This window comes from Falco biarmicus, chromosome 2 (genome assembly GCF_023638135.1).
Source record: "Falco biarmicus isolate bFalBia1 chromosome 2, bFalBia1.pri, whole genome shotgun sequence".
NCBI lineage: Eukaryota > Metazoa > Chordata > Aves > Falconiformes > Falconidae > Falco > Falco biarmicus.
Window position 1 is genome coordinate 69,166,967 of NC_079289.1, and position 25,112 is coordinate 69,192,078.

The window sequence follows — 25,112 nt, forward strand, 5'->3', positions numbered from 1 at the left end:
GATATGTGCAGGAAACTGCAGAGCCCAGGACATGCTGCTAGGCCCACACATACAAACACCAACCCAAGCTGAAGTTCACCCCCAATGGCACTGTAAATGGAAGCCCACACTGTACTTTTTGTGGGCCTACCTGAAAGTGAGAGAGGACAGGGGAAAGTGGATGCAACTTACAGCAGGCTTGATAGGTCTGAAAACTTCTTTTTTCTCTTCAGGCTTTTTAGGTGCACTTTCATGACGCTGCGATGGTGAACCCTCTGATTTGGATGATGCTGCATGTGTCAAGACCCCGAAGGGAACACAGAACAAAACAGATTAAGCAGGGAACTAAAGTATGTTTTCTTACCTCACTAAGAATTAAGTCTTCCACCCTCTAAGTGGGGAAGAGAGGTGAGAAGGCTATCAGGCAGTGCCTGACAACAAGACCTAGGTTTCACTGATTCACTACTACATTGTCCCTGAAGGACTATACAAAAAAACCCCATTGTAAGCTCTGATCTGTATAGGTGCAGCTGACCTATGACTGAAGCCAAACTGTCACACAGCTGTAAATCAAAGAGGGTAACTCAATTGTTGCCACAAGCTGGAAAACCTGAATCAGTATCCAATGTCCTCCAGATGAGATCTAACCATAGCAGTCTGTACCCTGTGTCAACAACTACCAAGGAGATAGGCAACAAGCATCAAAATGTGCTCTTGCACACATGAGGAAGGGAGCCCATGACAGCATGGAGACTGGGCTGTTTGCACATAGGAAAATGCAGCATTACTGAATTTGAATCAAAAATCAAAGAAACACTTCCTCAACAACTTCTGCACTTACTCTCTCCCAAGCCAAAGTGAGCAATGGAAGCTAACCCACCTTTGGACACTGCATGCTCAAACCCCAGTGAGGGTTATCATCCCTCATTACTGAGTGTTTCACAACTTAATAAATCTAGAAACACGATGTTATGAAGGGTGGGGGAAGGACTTACATCTCATCCGGAACCGCTCTCCAGACCCACTCTGAGAGCCAGGGTGGGAGCCAGGCTGTGAGCCAGAGTTGCTGGAACCTGAAGAACTGCCACTGCCTGGCCTTGGTACGAGCTTCTCCACCCTTTCCCACAGCAGACGAGGCTCTATATTGCTGTATCGGGGGGGGGATAGAAAGTCTTTGTCACACATTTCAGTTTCAGATTCTTGTTTCTAAACTCAAACATTACTCTTTCTCAGTGTTTTGCTAGTAACTCATCTGAAACAGCTCTTAACACTGAGCTGAGGGCATTAGTGATGCTTCACAATCCAAGCGGTGGCTCCCTCTGAAATACCTATTACCTTCCTTTGGACGGTAAAAGAAAAGTTTAGGTGGGTGTAAGCTATTCTTTCTATCTGGAACTGCCAACTATCTAACCTAAAGTTAAAGGGAGAGCAGCCTGGACGCAGCAGGTTTAAAATCGGCTCAGAAGTGCCCTGACTACCCACACATAAGCCAGAAAGACATCACTGACTGTCACTCCCAGAATATCCTCACCCCTTTCCAGTGAGCCAGTTCCAGAGTGGCCCGTCTGTGTTGCTCTGCTGAGCTCTGGAGGCAGCCTCCTCCTCCCCCTTTCTGACTTCAGATGCTCTGTGTCACAGCTCACGGACACTCCTCCCCCCTCTTAAAGTCTGGTTCTGGCTGAGAGGCCAGAAAGTTTCTGAGATGTCTTCATTTTAGATATTACAAACACTTCTGCTGCCAGTAATCCTCACAGTATGCCCAAGATGGCCTGTTGCTCCAAAAGGGAAGATATTAATGAATGTCCACGTTTTTTCAGAAATCTTAAGGGTATTTTGAAATTATCTCTACAGTTACAGGGCAGGCAACTCCAAGGAGGAGAGGGAAGAAGAAATTTTGCCAGTTGATACATGTGCTACAATAAGGAAAATTAATATTAATCATTACTGAAAAGGGATCCAAATTCATCTTCCTTTCATGTCCAACAGACAATGCCAAAAGCTCTCTGGAAATGCCTAGCTTCCCATAGGCCTTTTCCTTTCAGTTCAAGAAAGGCAAGGACATGTAAGCTTACAAACCTTGTGGAGTTCCTTTGACCTGCTTGGTTATTTTGCTGCCCACTGCCCTGCAGTGGAGAATCACGGCGGGACAGGACTGGTGATCGGGACGTTGTTCTCACAGGTACCTTTGGAGAAAAAAGGTTGTGTCAAACCCATGAAGAGGAGAGAGAGAAGAGGAAGGTTAAACCTCTCCTGCTACAGAATATATTCTTAAAATTTTAACAACACTTAATTCTAAGTCCAAGCTAGTATCAACGACCATAAGCAACAAACACACACCCACAAAACCAAAATCCTTAGCTGAGATGCTGTTCAGATTTTGAAGAGAACTCAAAGTTTAGTCTTAACATTAAGTAGTGTTTAATAGTTACCACACGAACACATACACGCCCCGCTACTCTCCAACTACTGAGACATTTATAAAGAATATCGCATTTTGACTGAAGCAGGGGAGGCACAAAGCAATTTGCTGAAACAGCATGAGAATTAGGAGAATAAGCTCAGGGGAACCAAACAAATGCCTGGGAATGGATCAGCAGAAGGCAAAGACTGGTGGGGGAGAAAGAATATACTTAGAAGAAGCAAATCCCAGTGGATGGGAGGGGGGGTGGGAAGGGGAGAAGAAGAGGAAATATATTGAATGTTTCCTTTTTGTTCAGATCCATCTCAATTTTAAATATGTGTATGATTCATAGTTTGGGTTGCTAACAGATGAAGAGGAAAATTAAGTCTGAGCAATAACCTCAGGGATATTTTAAACTCTTTCCTGAATATGGTAATGATGTTAACTTTGCATAATAAATTGTCTCTCTGAAATAGCTGCATTCTATAAATAATTTCCAATTTTATATGAAGCTTCAATATTGTACTTAAGGTTTACCATCATTAACCCATTGACTGAACACCTACATTATGATCTGCCTTCCAAAATACTGTTACCAATGCTGGCACAAGGGCATGGTCTTCCCAGTGCCCAGGGTATCACATCCTTAAAAAAATAAGAATTAATAATAAAAAAATAGCACACATCTGTCTTTCTACTCCTTACCCTTGGAGGCACCTCGTCACTGTCTGATCTAGCCCAAGCCTTTTGGGTGGGGTCGGGTACCTCCGACTTAGAGTCAGAACTCTGATTTAGCACTTCACTGCGTGAAGGTGGATATGGGTCCTGGGAACGAAGATGGTGATGAGCAAATTTGGGAGAAGGGTCACTGAAGGAATGGGATCGCGAGACAGGGGAAACATTGTTCTTGAGAGATGCCAGATGGGACCACTGTACCTTACAAGAAAACAAAACATAAAACATTCAATGCGCTCAGTATAACTGGCTTTCCAATTAACACAGAATAAAGGCAGGTGGGGCGGGCAGAGACAAATTGGTTATGGCATTAGGTAAGCGTGGGGTGGAATCAATGCACTTAAAAGCAAGGCAAGCGCCCAAAGAATGTAACAGACTGAAAATACAGCACATATGCATTTTTTGTGAGATATGCTCGCCACATACACATACACTGGTGCCCAGAAGAAAAGGGGACCTAGTATCTGCACCATGAGCCTGAGTCCAAGGGCCACTCAAGACCGAAGTCACCTTACATTCCCTGGTCTTCAGTGGGCTTTGGTCAGGTCTCATGGCAGCACTGGTAGACTGGGAAATTTGAAGCAGATATCCAATTGAAGAAATGTACAGAATGCTGTAAAATGTGCAAACCGACAGACATCTACATTACCTAATAAATTTAGGAACTAGATACAGTTCCAAACTTTTGGCGAAAGACCATAACGTAAAAGCCTTTATTCCTTTACAGTCATTGCAATATATATAAAAAAACTCATAATATATATTGTATATAGTATACATATGTACAATGCATATTATATTTACACCATATATGTACCATATACTGTACATATATACATATTTGTACACAAACTAAGCACACACGTACACACACACATATTCAATTACACAAACTAAGAAGGAACAACAGTGATTCCAGAGTTAAAACTTCTTTAGGATTTCCACTGAAATCCATATTGACTCTTCAGCCTACTCCCTCCTTGTGCACAAACCTGTGTCTCAGAGTTAATTTCTGAATACTAAGGAGAAGGAAAGGTTGTAACTGAGGAACACTCTGTTTTCACACCTAATAATTAAGCAAAACTTTGCTTTCAATCCCAGTTTCAGTAGGCTGGTTGTATTTGGTTTTATATGATTATTACTTCCTCAATTTTAATACACACAGCTGTTGAAGAGCTAATATGAGTGGAAACCCAGAATTTAAAAGTAACTGGCACAGAGAGCATGAAGATACAAGTCCAATATTTTGAAATAGTCATAGAGGTTTGAATAAAAGCCAGGAATTAATGAATAAGAGACGAAGTTCTGTCCTGATTTTCTCCCACTCTCCCATCTGTTCAAATTCTCCTGTTGCCCAAAAGAGTTGCAATACCTAGTCACAATGAGGGACAGCTTTAGCTTGCACTGTCATCAACAGACTTAATTTGGGAGAAGAAAATTCTGCATGGAAACAGAGGAACCAAATGCAGAACTATACTCTTTAATTTAGCATATCAAAATTGCTCAGAATTTATGGGCTATGTCTAAGTTTTAGACAAAGGTTACTTTTTAAATTCATGCTGTAATTCCTATGATGAGATACAGATACTAAGATCTGGAGGCTCCTCCTTAGAAAAGAACAGAACAATGGCAGCCACACAGCTCAGCATTTTCAATCTCTTTTTGATTTTCCAGGGGCGGTACAGAGCTCTATTTAGCAACTGTAGGCCTACTGACAACAAACTTGCTTTTCTTAGTCATGTTTTGTAAATCTCTTTGAAGCAGCGCTCATACTATTAAAAAGCCACCTGTTTAGTTAGCTTTTTCTGAAAGAATTTAAAAACCCAAGCAAGCTCACTTCTTTCCTGAGCATCCTTTTTGGTAGTAAATATCTTGCACAGATCACATTCTGAATTGTAAAAGTGCACTGCAAATGTCACCAGTGTTTAGCCCACCATTCCACTGTTGCACAGACAGATAATAATGGAATGCAACAGTTCTAATACAGCTCTAACATTAAAAGAAGAAAAAAAAAACCAAACCAACAACAAACCCACTATCAGTTTATCAATAAAATAAGAAAAACAGACAAAGAGAATATTTACTGAATAAGCTGCTTTGTGTTAACAGTGCTACCCTTTCTGTAAGACTTTCTAAGAGCCAAGATCTTCAAATTTGAAGGAAACATGCTGGGACTTCCACATTTTCTCCAGGCTCACCAAGATTTTCCTGGGCACTTACCTGGGGCTCCATTGGCCTCTGCAGGGCAGGCTGAGCAGGTTCTGAGTTTCCATTGGAAAAGGACTCTGATCTTGAAGGCACTGGTGGCTCCAACACTTTGCCCATCTGTTTAGACTGTGCTTCAGGGGAGCCCTGATTAGTTTTTCTAAATCTGTCCTCCACCTAGGTCAAAATAAATGGAGGTTAAATGTGCAGTCAATAAAACCAGTTACAGTAGAAATACGAAGTTGAGTACCACCTTTACTTTACCATAAAGAAACCAAATACATTTGGGACTTGGCAGGATTTTTTTCCCTACTGCTGCTTTCACCAACACTGTAAAACACAGAGAGAACTACACCAATATGGAAAATCCATTCTAGAAAGAGAGGATACAGCAGGCAGATGTGAAGTGATACACTGACAGACCATTATGGGGCTTCTTTCTGCCTAGACTAATTATCATCCATCCGTATTTTCCTCACGGACAATAAAAAGGATATATGAAAACAGAAACAACTTTACAGTACAAAAGTCCATTTCCCATTGCTATCCCTTACTGTAGTTACCCACCTTACTCAACTAACAGTATTCAATTACCTGCTTTCCTGTGCTTGTCTCTTTGGCAGTGCAAGAAGAGATAGGGTATGCTTCTCTACCTGGTAATGCTGGAGGCTGTTTGGCTTTAGGTATGAAATTGTAGGACTGGTCGTCCTCTCTCTTATCAGATAGTCCCAACATGATCTCACAGGCTGCAAAGAACAGCCCCAGCAGCTTGTTTCTCATTCTCAGGGAGGTGCAGAAGTAATGTACACTAACCTCAAGGGCTTGTCAAGGGGAAAACTAAGTCAGAAAGTGCTCAGTCCTCAAACAAACATCAAGCGAGGTCCCCATCCAGAAATGTCGCCTCTTCCAAGGCCACAGCATTGCGACCAAAGTGAGAGGTACGAAGGGCAAGAGACGGAAGGAAGCTCCGGCCAGAAAGAAAGTATCCTCGCATTTCCCAAGATGGTCTGTTGCTGGAACAAGGGCACCATGTGAGTTTCTGGCAGGTGAGTTGCCTCTGAGGAATGCTAAACTCCTAGCGCTTTATCAAAGCGTCAAAGAAAGATCAAACTGGCAGCTTTGTTGTGATTCCGTTCACAAGATTTGCTTTAACGTTTGTGCCTGGAGCACAAAACCAGAACTGGTGTGGTTTCCTAATTGTTCCCTAGCAGTGGTGGTCTGGAGAGACTGGCTATTCATATACCCGTCAGAAGACAGACGCAAGTTTCCAGGACTCCTCAAGCTGGGCTGCTTTACAAACTCAACCTGCCTCTGCGTTCAGAATTTGAGGACAGTAACAATTTGCCTGTGGGAACAAGCAGAGAAGCTTCTGCCAGGTCTACACAAAATACACCATGTCTTGAGAAGTACAATAATGGAGGCAAGCATCTTCACCATACAATCATTTTCACTACTGTGTTCAACTTCACAGAGCCATCCTTTAAAGTTTAAAACCCAGACTCCTTGTTATGAATAGAACAAGGAAAAGCCTCAAGTCCTTCTGTCTGAAGGAACAGGCTTTCATGTCTCTAGCTGTAGATGACAGGAGGTTTCTTCCACAAAGCACATAAACTGAATGAGCCACATGTACTTAAAACTAGGCAAGAAGTAGGAAGGAGATAGCAAGTGCATCCCTGGATAGAAACAGGCCCTGTTCCGGTCATCTGACTGTGCCAGAAAACAGTATTAAGCCTCATTTGTTGCTCTAAGCTCCTTGCTGTTTCTCAGAGCCAATCTTAGAAGACCTTTTCCTTATATCCTCATTGCTACTGCAACGGGAAAAAAAAAACCCTAATGACCATTAGACTTTGCCAGAACAGCGAAGTTATTCCACTTTGGTTTACTATTCCGATGGCCAGGACCTCCGTGGATGGAGACTTTCTCTGGAGAGCAGTATGTCTGAAAGTATGAGGCACAGAACACTTACTCCAGTCCATTATTTTATGTCAAGAATGACATCAGAGTTAACACCTGCTGTTAAGATTAACTCGTGTCAGTCCCACTGCCAGGCACTAAGATATTATGGCTATACTTCTACTACACTTTTTAGAAAGAATATTACACAGCGATCTCTGGAAAAATCTGACTAACACAATTTTCTGTGCCTTCACTTTACTCCTCCTAGCTAGAGTAATCACAAAAAAAAAAAAGACTACGACAGAAAAACAGTGAGTCAGCGATTCTGCTAAAGGATGTAACACCTTAAATCTTCAGGAGTTTCTCTCCTTTTCAATTCTGAAAGAATAATGGGAGACGAGGAGCAAATACTGTTCTGCATCACTCCAAAGCCCACCTTTAAGGTGGACAGGAGTGCTAGACTGGCACTGTGCTTTCACCAAGGTGGGTCAGGAACATGCAATGAGGACAGGGGGGCTAGTTCCATGGCTGCACCTCCACATACCGGGCAAGTCTGAACTTCTTCCAAGAGAGAGAGATACTTCCAGATACATATCAGATACTTCAACCACCAAGTGGAATGGATGAGATAGCATAAACATGGTTTATGAAGAACTTGGGTAACAGCATCTACAAGAAAACGAGTTTGTGTTCGCCAAGCCCAAACAGCAATACTTCAAAGGCAATGAAGTGCTACTGGACGAAGGTGGACTGAGAGATATTTTACCATGTTCAACATCCCCAAGGATTTTTTTGTTCTTGTTCCAAAACATATTAACCTAGTTCTCACATGCTGGTGATGAATGCCATTAAGAGCTTTGACCAGTATTACCCAGTCTGTTGGTTTGTGGGCAGTATGGTACTCAAGGGAAACGTAAGAATAAGGGTGCTGAAAAAGAGCCAAGTATGTATCAGAGGCAATTACTCACTTAGCAATGTTACACGTAGAGCAGTGAAGACAGGGGACCACTCACTGAAACAAACAGCACTCTCATGATTTCAGATCGACTTGCGAGTGTGAGTCCAAGAAAGCAGCACCACAGAGTTTTGTAAGAGGAGGACGTGAACTCAGAAGAGAATACTTAACACCTCAAAAATGGAACTAATGAAATTCAAGTTTGTGTTCATGAGAAGGAAATTTCCAAGCGCATGAGCTAAAGCACCAAATGTGTAAACAGGCGCTGTGCAGAAGCATCCCTCATAGGTTCGTGCTTTCCAGTTGCCTCCCAATTTCCCATCCCAGTACCTGCCAGAGACACAGATCACCAACTGCACCAATGCTTCCTATGAAAACATGTCTGATGAAGTGCAGATGAGATTAACTTCCTGACATGATGCTTCCAAAACCAGGTCCCCTCAGTCTGTAGCCTTCCAGAATTTCTTTCCACCCCTTGTACCTCAAAACTCTGAACTCCAATGATTGCAGCAGAAGTACTGAGAAGTAGCCCTCGGGTTTGGAAACCAGCAGCCAACACTTTAAAATACCCTGCCCCTTATGAGTTACGCTTTGGCCTCTCACTGTACTATAGCAGAACTGCAGTCATGAGGATGCCAACAGGCAGGGGCAGAAAGGCAAGCAGCAGATTCCTGCCCCCAAGCAGGACTTACCTCACGTGCTCTTTCAGCAGGCTCATAGTGGGATTTTGGCTCAGGGGTATGATAGCTTTGTTTATTTCTTTCTTGCTGCTGCTGCTGCTGCTGCTGTTGCTGCTGCTGCTGCTGCTGCTGCCGCCTGTGATCATGCTGCAGTGACAGGAGGTAGGCTTGCTCCTGCTGCAACTGGCGCTGGAGTCTCTCTGCCTGTCGGTGTTCCTCCATTTCTCGCCATCTGTATTCCTTTGAGAGAACGTGTGCATAATTCAAGACATGACATTGACTGTACGGTGGATGTGCCCCTATCCATCCCGTTAAAAATGCACCTTTCTGGTTGTTGTTGACTTTTTTTTTCCTGGTTTATTTCATTGTTAAAGTGTAACCAAGAGCTAAGTTAGACCACTATGGCATGTGCCTCATGTTGGGAAAGTTGAAAGTGTACTGCTAACCTTGATATGATCGGAGAGTTACGTCAAAACTGACTTTTATTAAAGGAAAAAAAGAGAGTTATTTACACTAAATCCAGTGTAAAGTTCATAAAACAATGATTAAGACCAACACTAGGCCATTGTATCCTGGGGTGGATTTACATATCATGTGTGCTTTTGATCTGCAACATAAGCACTCTAGCTCTTCACTGAATGCCAAGGTCTGTTCAGAAACTCGACCACCACACCAGAACTGTTCCACTTTAACATAAAGCCTCCTCTACTGCCCAGAAAGCAGTGTGACCATACAGCACTTCTCATATGTGCCTGTCAGCCCACGACGCTAGCTTAAATGGCCTTTTAATCAAGCTCCTTTGTTGTCATACTGTCAGTGCAGCTGTGGCCGACTGAGGGAAGCCTAGGACTGGCCAGATAAATGGATCCTATAGCTACTGAACAAAACAGATACAGTGCTTTACCAGTAACATGGCCTGCTCCTGGAGCAGCTGCTGCTGTAGAATTTCCAAGTGCCGCTGCTCCTCTTCTAGCTGTCGCCTGATATACTCCTGTCACATAGAAATTACCCAGCAATAAATTTATTCAAAAGGAATGCATCAGAACCCCCTGGGTGGAACACCACACACTACTTCCCCAGTTCAGCTTTAATGAGAAACGCACTTCAGGATGGATTAGTGCCTGCAGAACAATTTAGGAAGCCCTGCCTCCTGAGCATGGGATTTTGGCCCCTTCTGTTCTGAAATTTGCACTCCTGCAAATGTTGCCGACATGGGCCAGAGCTCATTTACGTATTTTGGAAGTGGTTTCAAGAAGCAGCAAAATGCACTTGAAGGTTTTGGAAAGTTAAAACACAGCAAGTCTGACTTAACACAGCCAATACAAAGTCACATGCAAGTTGTATTAAACATTAGTTTGTTGCACTGGTGCGATGAACTGTTAGCAACAGCTAGAGCCAGGCGTAGTGTAGGCAGACCTGGAGCAAGCTCCCCCAGAGGGACTCTGCCAAGTGCAGCTGGGACCTGCCCTGCCATCTCCCCTGCTGCCCTCACCAGAAGCTTCTCCTGAGCAGACACTGCCAGCCTTGCTGAATTATGCGATGGTTATGACACAAACAAACATCCACCAGGAAACAGATATTAGACCAAACTCGCTTGCTCTTGTGATCTAGCCATCTCTTCACCCGCAGCCTCAACAGGTCGACAGGTTTACCCGCTGCTTCGCCTGATCCCTTGGAAGAACTCAAACTCTGAAGCACCAAACCCAAGCTGGTAACATCCTATCATGCAATTAATGGAACTATGTGCATGCGCACACACACAAGCACACACACACACGCACATATTTACAGTGTATGCATAAAGAATTTAATGGATCAGTGATGCAGTGATGGGAGCTACAGAAAGTCTTATGACAGACTGATGAGATACACTATACTGTTGTTACGCACATTGGCTGAGCCATAGTTTGGGTTAACAAAAATTCGAAGAGGGGGCATGTCCTTTCTTCCAGAACAAAAAATTTAGAGTGGTTCAACTTGCCCAATCAATTAGCCATAAGTCATTATTGGCACAGTGCGTAATTAGCATTTCAACAGTTTAAAAAGCAGCTGGGGGAATACCCGGTGTCTGCCCAAAAGCAAATTGCTGTGCTGTCATTAGAGATATTTATTCCCATTGGTTAGTCTTCTCTCCTTTTGACTCAAAATTTTTTGAAATATAACAAACACAAATTCCCCAATAACATGATCATCAATGTTCATCAATGATACAGTGACTTTACATCAGAAAAAATTAAGGTACATCAGGCCAAAACCAGCATTCCTGAAGTTAATGGGAAATTTCCAGTCAGTCTCTAGGACAGTAGTTTTGGCCCTTGATTTAGGATCAATATTTTGCAGTACATGCACAATCATTATTACCCTGATTATCACCCTGATTAAAGCTTTTAAAGGATTTTAAAACATGCAGATGTCATGCATAAATATAGCAGCTTAATTTCAATTTAAAAGGTTTCTCACCTGTACTTTCAATGTATTAAGGGCACACTGACACGATCTAAGATATACTTGCTGCCTGAATTGGCATACATTAATAGAGCTGATTTTAAATAGACAGAGGAAGAGACTGAGATTGCATATTTACATTTTAGGAAGGAAAGGAAAACCCTGTGCAGCCCAAACGTTCCATCTCACATTCAGAATATTCAAAGTTGATGATGAGCCTCTGACCAAATCTGAGTGCCAGAAGCTGACACGCAACAGAGCTGCCCTTCTCTGGGAGGCCTTCTGAACATGGGCATGTCCTGCAAGAACCACTGATCCAGCAAGACAAGCCTAGAAATTATTTTCAGCCCCAGTGATGATTTCGCCAATTCTGATGGTTTTAAGTCAAGCCCAGGGGCATGAGCTGAATTTAGAATGAGTACCACAACAAGACTTCTTTTTTCGAGAGAATATTGAAGCTGCCAGGATTCTCCATAAAGCCCTACGATCTGTTAGTGTGTTTGCTGTCAGAGACAACAAAGATGAAAGGGTCAGTGTTAGGTTGCCTCTAAGCTGCTTTAAGCCTACTAATTTTTTTTTAAAAATAGATTGTAATTTAGAAGAAACAAACCTATTCCACATATATCTGTATCATGGACTCACCTGCTCCCTTTCTACCCTCCTCTTTTCCTCCTCTGCTCTTCTTCTCTCTTCCTCTTCCTTACGCCTCCTCTCCATTTCTTCCAGACGTCTTTTTTCTTCCTGTTCTCTCCTCCTTTGCTCACGCTCTTGTTGCCTTCGAGCTTCCCGTTCTCTTCTTTGTTGCTACAAAAAGGAAAGGAAACCACAAAGTTTTACTTTTGTTGTTATCAAAGAAAGAGGTGGGGTTGTTTTCTACTGTGAAGAGAGAGATTTACCAGGACTGGCAAGCTCTGCAACTGAGTGACAAAACATTTTATGCAAGTGTTCCACCAGGAAACTAGCTCATACCCAGCACACAACTATCCCTAAAAGCAGCCTTGCTTACTGTCTCTGGTTTCTTCATGTACACACACAAAGTCACGTACCATGTTCCTGACAACCATGGTGTGGAAGCTCCATGCTGCTCTTCAGGCTTACACCGAAATCTTGATCTTTGAACAACTGTTAAATTCAAATCTTAATCAGAGTGACAATTTCCTTGACTTCAACACATTACCTAAACGCTGCCAAAAGGGAATTATTAGTCCTGCTGAATAAGCTAAAACTCAAATGACAACTCTGAGCTTTCAGTAAGCAGCCTCTCTCCTAATACAATTCATGGTCTGCTAAGAATTAGGTGATGTTGGCCCAACAACCAAGTTTGATTTAATGCACTGCCCAAAACCTTGCCTAAGAGAGAAGGAAGGCTGAGCAAAAGCACTTCAGCCCCTCCCAGAACATCAAAAACACCTATATGTAAAAGAGGAAAAACGGCTGAGCTAAGCTTTTACACTTACACAGATAAGCTTCCATGCATGACCCAAATACAAACTGGTGCTGATAAATCTGCTCAAATCTGAAAAGAACCTGGGAAACAGCTCTAGAAAGCATGAACTGACTCATTTATGTCTATAGAGCCTCACGTATGACTTCAGAGGAGACATTTTAAATGCCCATACAGTCGTGACCAACTCTTCCTGCACTTCTGCAGTAGCATCCAGTTACTCCACCTACCTCAAAATCCCAGGCAGCCTCCCACAACTGCCTAAGTGTCAAAAGACCCAGCTGTCTCCTGTTCAACTGGGAATATCTCTACAACATTTACTTCCATCACAAGAGTTCTATAATATGCTATAAAATTATAGAAGAAATTTAAACCAAAAAAGCACACTCAAATTTAAACCCAAGAACAAAATGAAAATCTACATTGGTTGTTCTTTTCACATTTAGGCTAAGGTTAATACTATCACAAATTTCTATTGAAGCAAAACCGCCACAGATTCGCCAGTCTTAAGGCACTCCTGGTAGTCTTGAAAGAGCACTCAAACTAAGTTATTATTTGGGTTCACAAATCCAGTTACTGGTGTGTGTTTCAGTTGTGCTCAACTGAACAAGCAAAGGCCAATCTACATTCCCTGTGTTACTTCACAGGATGAGCTTTTTCTGCTCGGTGTGTTACCCTGCATGACTATGAAGTAATCAAAGGCTCAACAGCCTTTTCTGTCTTCTGGAAAGGATACTGACATGACAGCAGAGAAGAAACACTGGGGAAAAACAGAATGATTAGGAATTAGTAATACTTAAATAAACCAGGCTGCTTTCCAATTCTCTTTAACTAGCTGCAGTTTTGGGAAAGATGCAACTTTCTTGAAGACCACTGTTCAAATAAACCCACTCAGTAATTATGACACCCTCCTTCCTGGCCCATAGCATCATCCTGGGTTCACTACCACCTTCCTGTGCCACAAGACATAAGTTCTTTTCTCCCCCACATTTTCTGTATCTTCTCAGAAACACATCTTCCTTGCTCTTCCATCTCCTAAATCCATCTACTAGACTTTTCACCCTTGCCTAAGCAAGCTCTCTTCAATGAATGTAGACACAAAAACAGCAAAAGTGCTGCAAGGCAGCTACAGTACGTGGTAGGTTTCATAGGTTTCACTGCTTCCCCTGCTTCATTTTTTAAGCACTGCAAAAGGATTAAGTAGGCACTTTTATTTCTGAATATACGCATCTTGTGTCAAACAGTTTCTATATTTAAGTCAATATATTCAGGTGCTTCTTGGCTAATCAAGTCTGACAGGCTCTTTGTTTAAGAAAACTAAGATGTGAAGTACAGTAATTCTGTTGCCTTGAGCATGCAAGAGACAGCACACTGCTGACTGGTTAATATGCACATTTATCAACTCAAACACTTCTTAAACATATGAAGCCTGTCTGTCTAACAATACTGTGTTGACATTGTTAAGTGGATATATTGCAGATCTTGGGATGGCATCATTCTCACTACAAGAAAAATGGGTAGCGCTTAGGTCTTTTGGATGAAACAAATCCATTGTTTCTTGAATCAACGCAGAAGTATTCAGCAATAATTATAAATAACTGAACTTCATAAGAGAAAAGTAAGATACAAATTGACTAAAAGAGCTGATTTCCCACAGCATGATAAAATAAACAAAATCAATTGTTAAAAGATGAGATTTTTAAGCAAACCTTGAGCCAGATTGCTAGCTCAGCACTGGTAGTAGACATTTACCACCCAGCAAAAGATGAAATTTAAATAAAATATAAAAAAAACCCTCTGCGTTTAAGTCAAATCTCCAAAGCACAAATATGCTATTGTCTATGCACCAAAGTACACAGAGAGATGGGGTTTCCCAGCATTGCTCCCGCTTTCCCATCAGGCACTGTCTCAGCCCGTCGCCAGGTGGGTGGGAAGGGAGGCAGCTGGCACTGCAGGAGCTTGCACACACACCCTCCACACGATCTGCTTATTCCCAGCCCTAGCTGTGACAAAAAGGTTTCACTTCCTTTGCATGTGGCCTTTGAAACCTGAGCATCAAATTACTAGCCGCTAACAAAGCAGAATTTACTTTTAGCAAGTCCAGGGAAAGGAAATCTACAGTGACAAGCATCTCTTGGGACCTAGTCTACATCTTGTCAAAGCGATGGCAAAGCTGGTTGGTGGCAACCCACTGTTGATGCAAGCGGGATTCAGAAGTAGCCCTTTAGCTGATTTCCTACCATCCTTCTGTTGGCACAAGGTTGCCTTCCTCACTGCCTCTAGTAACTCTTCCACAAGCACACACCAAAGCCATTGTCACCCTGTTCCTTAGGCTTGCCCAAAGGAAGGGAGAGGAACAGTGACAACCATTAGTTAAAACCAACGTCAGTTCCATTTATAAAACTTAGGTTTCTGAATTTAGTAAGTGTGACTGTTAGATTTTATAATTTTTATCATGCACTACAAAAAAAGGTCTGAAGTAAAACACTGTTGCCCAACAGATAGCAGTTATACAACTGGATTCACTGAAATTATGGATGCATATCCAGATCTTCTTTAGTTGGATATGGTATTACCAACTTTCCTGTACATGTCCAATGAAAAGCTTATTATCAAGGAGCTAACTGTTTACCAGAAGGCAAGGGCTGGAATTCTTCAAAGACATTTCAGAGATGCCAAAACAGAATTTTGACAAAGCCCATACTGCCTCAAAACTGGCATTTCACAAAATTGGCATTTACTAGGCCAACAACAAAAAAAACCAAACTGAAAATACAGTGTCAATACTCTGTCTCCTTGTTCAGTTTTAGGGTGCATTAATGATGATCTCATAATGGAACCCGACACCTCCAAACTGGAAAACCATGCAGTAGAACGTGATTTACCAGGAGGGGGCAATGCAACTACACATGCACCTGGTGTATACAACGAGTTCAGGACCTCATTCACACAGCGAAACGCTGAAGACAAATATAGGTACTCTAAATTTATATTCCTAAAATACTATTACTCTGTCTTATATCCAGATGAAGGTTGATAAATACATATATTAATGATTTCTTTCCCAAAGAATTAGGTAACAGTTTAGGAAGAAGATTGGAAAGACTAATAAAGAGACTTTTGCTTTGCCTACACTAGAGATACACCAGAAGCAGAACTTCTTAGTATCAATCCAAACTGCAAGCAATTCAAATTAAGTAGATACGAATACTCTCCCCTTCTGTAAAAGAAATAAAGCCCCAGCAAAAATCACCTACGGGTACACCTACATTAGCATCTTGGTTTAGATCAGGAGTGCTCTTTTGAAGTGAATCATCCAATCATCTCCACTTACCCAGTTTTGTTTCATATTTTGAACATGTCTTGGAGCACCAACCACTCCTTTTGGATGAAATTAAAAAGGCAGATGCACTCCAACCACAAGCAGGCATGCAGTCTAGACCTCAGCTAGTCCAAAGGAACTCCTCCTGTCTTTAAACATGTGGACTGAAGTCTTTGGGTCCTCAGCGTTTTAATTATTGTGCTCCACAAATCTGCTTCTACAGGACTGTACTACTTGCCAATGGAGTTATAACCTACCACTTCAAAAACACCCTTCTTAGGTTCTCATAACTAGGCACAGAGACACCATTTAATGAAGTTACCCTGGACTGTGGAGGTCCACACAGAACGGGATTCCACCACAGCCAGTTCTGAATTTCTCAAACCTGACTCAGTTTTGCAAAGTACAAATTCAAGTGCCTTTTGGTACCTGTCACACTGAGCACTGGTGTCTTCACGTTGCTGAACAGAAACATAGACACCTTAGAACAGCCAGGAACAGCTCAGATTTCTTCTTTTAACTATCTAAACACATATATGCATATTTAGGTAACTAGTCTTTGTATGAGTTTTAAAGGGGAGCAGGGGGGAGAAGGACAAATAACCCCCTTCCCAAAATGTTGCAGGTAATTTTCTGTACTTTGACCACATACCAATTCCACTGTCAGTAATACATAAATTAAAAGGTTCCTGTAACAATGAGTTTTAGAAGTCACCTATATGCCTTTTAAAAAGTAATCTTTTCCCTAATACTGCTGAGAATTACAGTTTTTGGCAGATGTCCTGAACACCGTTCCTGTTGCAGTCTCGGTCAAAACTGTCTAGGCTCTGTGCCAGCATTGTAAGAAAGCCTTCAATTTTACTTTAGGAAGCGGCAGGAGGGGAGAGAAGAGAAGGGGGGTGGCAGAGGGGGCAAGCATAAGAAACTTGTCCACGGAGATTATCTAATGCACAAAATTTTTCCTAAAGAATGTTAAACAGGTATACCCAAGCATACACTTACTCCATATGAGCAAAAATTACAAGAAAGCAAGGCTTGGTAAAAATCTCCACAAAGTGATGGAAGCCCAGAGATTCAATGCCTGACATTAATCTTAACTCATATTACCAAGCTCTTCATTGTTTACTGACTTCATCAAAACAGGGGGGGTGAGTTAAGGACAAAGTGACAACATTTCAATATTTTGGCCTTCAATTGTGCCACAACAGTGATGTTTATCTAAATATGTGTCTACCACCCTTCCCCCATCTTAAAGAGCTTGTTTTGGCTGTTGTTTTCTTAAAAATCACTTGAGAACATACGTTTTTCCAACACAAGATCCAACAAACTAAGTGGGGTTTTTTGAAAGCTAAACGTGAGCCTCTTTTTTTAATTCACTTTAAGAACAATACCCCCACCCCATCACCTGCAAAAGGAAACCTTTATAGCTCATAATTCATATTTATGTCTCCAAGGGAACCAGGCAGAGATTATAGACTCAATAAAAGGTAAATTTTTTTCTCTTACAAACTTCACATGGTTTACTGCGTAACCTTATTCAATAATACATCAACCTACATCACATGCCATCTTGCGGCTGCAGAAGTTGTTAGTTCTGTTTTGTATTTTAAAAAGCAGGACTGATTAAACAAAACTTTCAGGTAACTGCCTTTTCTTTTTAATTGCTCATTAAATTATGATTTCCACAACATCTCCAGGAAGTTCAACCCTGTCCAGCAAAAAGGTGCATTGCTTTGTTTCCACTACTGCAGCAGCATTTCCTTTATTTTAAAAAGACATTCCAGATTTTAAGAGGCACTGATTACTAAAGTTAAATGACCTAGTTAAATGACCCTTCCCTTGCCAAAAAAGTACCACCTGCAGAACCTTAGACATTAAATGTAACTTTTGCCCCCCTTTGCCAATATCAATAAAATATTTTCATATTTTCCTAACATCTTCTTATTATTTGCCCCCACCCCCATCCCTGCACAAAACTGCTACAGAGCCACAGCTGGAAGCACTACAATGTTCATCTTGGCAATCTTAGAAGGGTGGGGAAGAAACAGAAGAGAAACGGAGTTTATAGGCCTCCCCCTTGTCCCTCCTTCTGGCTTCATGTGTGGCTGAGACTTTGCTACCAATCCCTCCTTATAGCAGCACTAAACTCACTTGTACATTGAAAAAGAGGGATAAAGAGAATTATGTGGCCTGGAAATCTATTTGGAACTTTGTATTATTTGTTATGTAAACACGTCACGGGATGCAAATCAACATTTGGTCCTGGCTGCATCCTCGTTAAACATTACCAGGATTTGGAAAACCAGACTGGGTGTAGTTTTTCCATCATTGGTAAGTGAACAGTTGAAACAGTCCAAAGCAAGAGGTCATTTAAGGACAACTGGAATTTGACCCTGCACTTCCTGAAGAGCCAGGGGATCGATTTCACTTCAGCTCTGTGTCATACCCAGCTCTGGCCTGAAGAACTATTCTGAAAAGTACCTCTAAAGCTCACACTGCATATTCCATCTACACATATCTATAAATGCACATGAGATCTTAGGAGTTGAAAAGTATGACAGAACAACATTGTACATGTACAGTAATTTTCTTTCATCTTCTACTAGTGTATGGAAATTGCATACCTACCATACCAAAAAAGTATGATTTATGTATTTGTACTTTTTGCAGAATTGTAATTTTAACACTGATTTATAAATATAGGTGGCTTTTAGTCATCATGCTACTATGTATGATGAGAATAACACATAAAAAAAATGGGCTCCTACCTACCATGAATGAGTGCCAAACAGAGATGTTTGAGAAAGATTTAAAAGGAAGTTTGAAGCATGTCATGGCCCCAAAAAAAGTAACCTTGAGAAAAAAATCCACCTGGGAATAATTAATGTCTCCCCTTCTCTACAGCCACCTGAAGTCTCAGCTTGCTTCCCCTTCTTTGGAGCAGACACCACGACACAGCCTCCCCCCAAATAACCTCAATAAGCCAGCTTTGGCGCCTTTTCCCTCCATAGGAGCTGCTGGATATTCAAATGCTTTGGAAGATGCTTACATTAAAGTAGCCAGACATGGATTTAAGTGCTTTGCTCTACATTTGCCAGTGGATTTGCACATGTTGTTTTCTTTCCTAAGATGTGCTGGGGCTACAGGGAACTCTTTTTAAAAGGGCGGGGGAAAGGGAAACACAAGCTGAAGAGGGGCGTCTGCCCCCAAGCTCCAGCCTCCTGTCTCTACCTCTTCCAGACGCCTCCTCTGCTCCTTCTGCTGCTCAATGCGCTTCTGCCTCTCTGCCAGCAGCTGCCTCTTGTACTCCTCCTGCTCGCGGAGCTGCTGCTCCTGCAGCAGCTGCTGTCTCCGAAGGGCCTCGGACCGTTCCTTGTTTTCCTGCTGTAGTCTCAGGAAATCACGTCGGAGGGTTGATTCTCCAGGCACATTCACAATGGAACTGCAAAAAAAGAAAGTTAAAGCCTCCTGTATAATAAAGCCTGATGGACCATTAAATACCTTTTCCAAAGCAAGGGAACATTAATAAAATATAGCATGATGTTAAATTTTAATCTCATTTCTTTCGGAGCGAAGACACTGGATGCATGTCAAATACATGCTCTCAGCGGAAGGAGTGAAATGAGGCCAGGCAAAGTAAGGACCAACTCTGACATTGTCAAACCCCTGACCAATTATATTTGCCATAAATCTCCCTCCATCAGAGCTTGCTGGCTCTAAGCCATATGAGGGGGAACTTAAAAACCTTTAGCAGTCACGGAACAGGCATTCAGACCCTTTGGGTGGTTTGTGTGGCTTGTGCGTGCGCTTAATAAGAGGCAGAAGTTTAGCATGCTCCTGATTTATAGTCACAGACCTCTGGAGTTACTTGTAATGGACTGCCCAGAGCCCTCCCAAAAGCAGTTATTACCTTGGCTCTCCTTCTTGTTCAGGCACTTCCTCTTCTTCTTCCTCACTTCCACTATATTCATACTCTGTCTCATCTAATGGGAAAGAAACAAAGGCCTAGATAGTGCTTATCTTTAATTTTAGGACTGTGGGGAGCTGCAGTAGTGCCTTAGTGAACTGGTTCCTATCCCCTTCAGTGAGAAGATCTGTCACAGACCCTAGAACTCATTCTACATATACAAGCCCATCTTCCCACACTTGTAAAGCAGCACAGTTCTTTGCATCAGACTTAAAGGAAATTCCCTGAATGACACCAGGTTTTATATGTAAGACCTGGAGAACCTCGGTACCACCTGAATAAAGAGCACAGGCTGCCCGAGACATTTGCTTCATAGCTCTTGTGATGGGTTATTTCCTGTGTGTCTGATTTATGGCATCATTCCAGGAATGAACCTACCACAGACTAAAAAAGGGAAAGGCATATATGCCAACATCCTCCTAAATACTGTTTAATGCTTGTATGGAAGAGGCAGTGGCCCAGAAGCGGGTAAATTTAACTTATCTGAAAATAAAACATTTGAATTTGATACTTTCTCTGTAGAGGACAGAACAAAACCTAAAAGCCTGCTGATAGTCAAAACATGAATTTCAAAAGAACCTTTGAAGGATTTGGAGCTTTTCTAGGGGTGAGGATTTAGAACACAAAGCAGGACAAAAATATATATTTTTAACAAGCTGCAATACTTGATTTTCAGAAGCTGCATACCTTTCTCTCCTCTCTTCTTCCTGGTCCTGTCTATATGGTCCTTAAGCTGGATTCGGACTTGCCTTTCATTTGGTTGGTCACGTATAAAGGGATGTTTCAAGAGTTGTTCTGTAGAAGGTCGCTGCATGTAATTCTTCACTAGACAACCTTCTATAAAGCTGAAAAACTTTTTTGACCTGAGAAAGCAGGGAGGGAAAAAACCAAACCAAAACACAATCACAGGTAAAACTCAGTTCATTTTTTCTGTTGCTCCTCAAGGTCTAATTCCTTTCCTCAGAAAGCATCACATCCCAAAGAATGGTACCAGTGCTGTCTGCAAGTATGCCTCCTAAACAGAGCTGAGTGTGCTCCAGCTTAACACTAGGCTGGATGGACAAAGGGCTGGATGGGCACAGGGCAATGCCAACATACCTGCAGTGATTAGACACAGCCTCACAGTAATGTGCTGTCCTTCGCAGGCATAATTGCCCTGAAAGGCAGGATCTATTAGTGAAGGCAAATCATGCAAACCCAGCTCTGCTACTTCTGGACCGCAGCTGGGTAGCATCCAGCTTGCTCGGAGCACGGGCAGGGCAGCTCCGGTGTGTCTCCACCTGCCCATGCTATCTAAGGGCAAGTCTGCTTCAGAACAGCTGTGCTGAAAGCCACAAAAACTTCAGCCAACATTCCCCTGACACAAGCAGCACCACGCTGCTTTTGTATGCACCTGGGCTCACCGAGATAGATCTGTGAGAATTTAACATTATTTTATTTTTTACCTGAAGAGCCACACACAAAAAAATCCATGCAGAACAACAGGTGGGTATTGAACAGTGTTGTCTGTTCAACACAGGCACTTGGGGTCAAATTCTCACCGACACAATTTAAGGGCATGAACTAAACTGAGCCTCCTGCACATCGCATAAAGTGACAGTGTATGACAGTTAGCTAAGCTGGAGCACCACCCTCCTAAATTTGCACTTTATTTGAACCCTGGAAAAAAGACCTCTGCAAACAGAAATCACCAAACAAGCTGCCTTGCAAAACACCAATACTGGAAACATTCATAACTGCATTTTTCATCATTTGGCCTATTTTCTCATAACCTGGCACCAGTCACACTAGCAAAACAGTGGAGTCACAGCAGCCCTGGCTTTGGGCAGAGTCACTTTTTGACTGCTAGGGGCTCTCAACCTGCTCCTGTGTTTGGGTGGCAAACCCCTCCACTACACGGTTATGGGTAAAACCAACAGTTTCCATCCACTGCTTCACTTTCCTAATGTAATTTAGGAGGCTGAATTCAAGGTAACTTTGTTGTTTTGGGGGGGTTTTATTCCTCACGCCTTAAGTGTTGTTACTATTATTCTAAATAAAAAGGTTAATGAAAGGCTTATGCAAATACTGTATATGCATCTTTATTCCTTTAACATATACAGAAAGCAAGTATGAGAGACAGACAGGGATGCCTTGACAGTACAAGTGCATAAATAAGTCAACCCAGGCAAACCCCAAGCCCAGCAAGCCAGACAAGTTTATGTTATGTTGACATTGAATAGGCAATCAAATCACTTCATTATTTTGACAGGATCACAGCATCCTGCGATCACATTCAATCTATATGAAACCTCTTTCTAGGGAGCATTTTTGTTTCATATGTGCCAGTTGTAACCACTAACTGGGAGGAAACCCTCCGATACTAATGGATTCTTCTCAGCTGGCAAGAAGCGCACACTCAATTCCAATCGTTTACAATAATTATAGTAAAAGCCTTCATTAGTTTTAATAGCTCCTTTCAACTTAGGAACTAGAACACCATAGTACTGTTCTGTTTCTGTGTTATGACACATCTGAGAAAACATACTGTATATAAAGAGTGCTGCGGGAGTTTATTTTTTAAAATATGGATTCATTTGTCACCTTAATACAGATGCTGCTCTGTCAAGAAAAAAAGCTTTGTTTTTGTTTTCACACAATTTGAGATAAAGTTTCTCTGGGACAAACAGAACTAAGTAAATAACACATGCTTTTTATTTCATGCTTTGATTCGGTGGCACAGAAGATAACAGGGTGATTTTTGCTAACTTAAATTGCTTTACAGTTCTGTGGAAGCAGTAATAAAACAGCATGCAATGAGACACAAGAAAACATCACACTACAAAAAAGGGCTACAAACAAGATATAACTAATACATACCATTTCTTGGATTTTAACCGTGGGGGAGGGTTCCTGGGTATCAGAAAGAGTGCCCTCATGGGATGCATGTCACAAAGCGCTGAAGGAAAGAAAACAGAACCAAACAGAAACACAGACATTTCCTTAGTTGCTGTCTGTCAGTAGCATGGCTTCAGCTTCCACAACCGTTCCCACCATGCTGACTGCACACACTCCAGATGCAGACAGCAACACAGCTAAATGGCATTAGCCCAAAATGACAACAATTCCACAGCTCAAATGCACCAAGGGAGGCCCCCAAAAGACAAAGAGATCGAGGCACGGATTAACCTTCAGGATCAACCATGATGGGAACATCTGTGCATGGTCCTCCTCCAGTCTCAAATCATCTAACTTACGTTCTGGTCAATAAAATATTGGGTGATGATGGTGACAGAAGGGAAGAATGACACAGTTACTGTTTCATACAAACTTCCCTCCACCTGCCCTTCTCTCCCATTATGGAGGATGCCTCATTTTTACTCTGAAGACTTGGAGGCTTTCTTAACTCCAAGGCCTGACAGTTTTGAAGCATGGGAGGATCTCTATCAAAAAAAAAAAAAATTATTCCGTGCAGAACTGAAACGTGAACCTGTGACTTTTGTCAAAAAAAGTCCCCTTGGTTTCAGCTGACACTTAGGGGGAATCTGGGATGTCTCCTGGACAGCCTTTCCTCCTGTTCCATAGCAAAGCACCAACACAAGCAAACACGGGAGCAGGGGGAGAGGCTGCCCAAGAAAGGTCACTAGAAGCAAATCCTCTGTTTTTACTGTCTCCCTATGTTTGACCTCTTGCACCACCAGTCTTAGCTTGAATGATCACTGTAGGAAGAGGTAATGTTTTCCACACAATAGAAATTCAGAAAAAACAGACTGATGTGAAGAGGATTCTGGATTCAAAAATAATGGGCCACAGCCTTGGCAGAGAAACCCCTCAGATGCCTGTGGATTCCATTCGGCCACCAAGCTTAGAGATGGACTCCAGCCACCGCAGAGGACAGACCAAGGCAAGAGCTGCTCAGCATTTATGTTGGATCTTTGATTATTTCTTAAATGCCCCCGCTTGTGCTTTTTACATGAAGAGCGGCCAAGCTCTGCTTCAGTTTAGAAATAAAATATTATTGTCCAATTCTGGGCTTACAAAACCCACAGACAGAGCTTTTAATTGAAAGCCATCTAGGCAACCCAATGCACTGAACAAAAAGGTATGACAAAAAGGAGGTCAAGTGGTAGCTCAAATGCTGTTAATACAGCGCTGGCTGAGGTGTCCTGGGAGCAGCTCTCACATGGGCATTCATGTAAACGTGCAATTAGGAAGAAAAAAAAACAACAAACCATCAGACTTCCTAAAACATGAATCAAAACAAGAGTGTTGTGATTCAATTTATAAATATTACATTAACAACAACAACAAAAATCAGGCAGCAGCTATAATGAAATGACCATTTTTAGCTAGGAAAACATCAATACTTCAACATGATTATTTCAAAGACATGTTTCAAGCTGGGCAGTGGTGTGGTGGTGGTAGTTGTTTCTAGGTATCTTAGGCTGTTATTTTTAAAATACAGACCTCCAGTTGGGGGTGAGGGTAAGCATATTTGCTAGTTCAATAAAGACTTTTGTTAAAATTACCATTAAAAGCCAAAACGTCATGCCCAATTTCTTTTTAAATCTTTTTGTCCTCCTTGTACCTATCTGCTGTCTGCCTCAATATACAGAAAGAATAACTATGTCAGAGGAAAGTAAGCTATAAAAAGTTGTGCATTTTTGGTTTCCAGGTTTTTCCCCCCAAAATACCCGTATCAGCTGGTAAGTGCTCTCAGGCAGGGAGCATTAAGTTCAATACTTTGTACTGCAGATGGATTTACAGTTTAAGTCATGTCACTGCTAAGGAAGATCAACACCACCCACCAAATAGTGGAAACAAAAAGCGAAGCAATGTTAGCATTACCCAGACTGACAGAAAGCCAACACAGAAACAATTGCTACAGATGCTTTTTTCATTAAGGTCGGTTTTCTCGAGGCCCCACTGCCCCTCTCTCTGGCTGAGGTTTCAGCATCCCACGCCAGGCCATACACGAATTGGAACAAAACTCCAAAACACAATATACTACCCATAGGAAGGAAGTCTGACACTCGATTAGCTTCCAAATATTCCTGCTATAGAAATTAAATTACTGCAGTCTGCACTGTAGTGCACAGTCCTA

General features: G+C 42.0%; 1 protein-coding gene across 9 annotated transcripts in view; it reads right to left on the reverse strand.

Annotated features, from left to right (window-relative positions):
* Positions 1-25,112, reverse strand: part of MAP4K4 (mitogen-activated protein kinase kinase kinase kinase 4) — a 170,894-nt gene that overhangs the window by 27,013 nt on the left and 118,769 nt on the right. For 4 of the 9 annotated variants that reach the window (XM_056327269.1, XM_056327268.1, XM_056327265.1 and 1 more), the window contains exons 9-20: positions 22,889-22,967; positions 20,717-20,892; positions 19,973-20,045; positions 19,294-19,504; positions 11,939-12,100; positions 9,756-9,842; positions 8,864-9,091; positions 5,336-5,497; positions 3,086-3,316; positions 2,056-2,162; positions 975-1,126; positions 172-269 (exon numbers count right to left, since the gene is read on the reverse strand). In XM_056327269.1, the coding sequence (XP_056183244.1) occupies positions 172-269; positions 975-1,126; positions 2,056-2,162; positions 3,086-3,316; positions 5,336-5,497; positions 8,864-9,091; positions 9,756-9,842; positions 11,939-12,100; positions 19,294-19,504; positions 19,973-20,045; positions 20,717-20,892; positions 22,889-22,967 (1,766 nt within the window). The remainder of the gene's footprint in view (positions 1-171; positions 270-974; positions 1,127-2,055; positions 2,163-3,085; positions 3,317-5,335; positions 5,498-8,863; positions 9,092-9,755; positions 9,843-11,938; positions 12,101-19,293; positions 19,505-19,972; positions 20,046-20,716; positions 20,893-22,888; positions 22,968-25,112) is intronic. The other 5 variants (XM_056327272.1, XM_056327267.1, XM_056327271.1 and 2 more) reach the window with 3 other exon arrangements.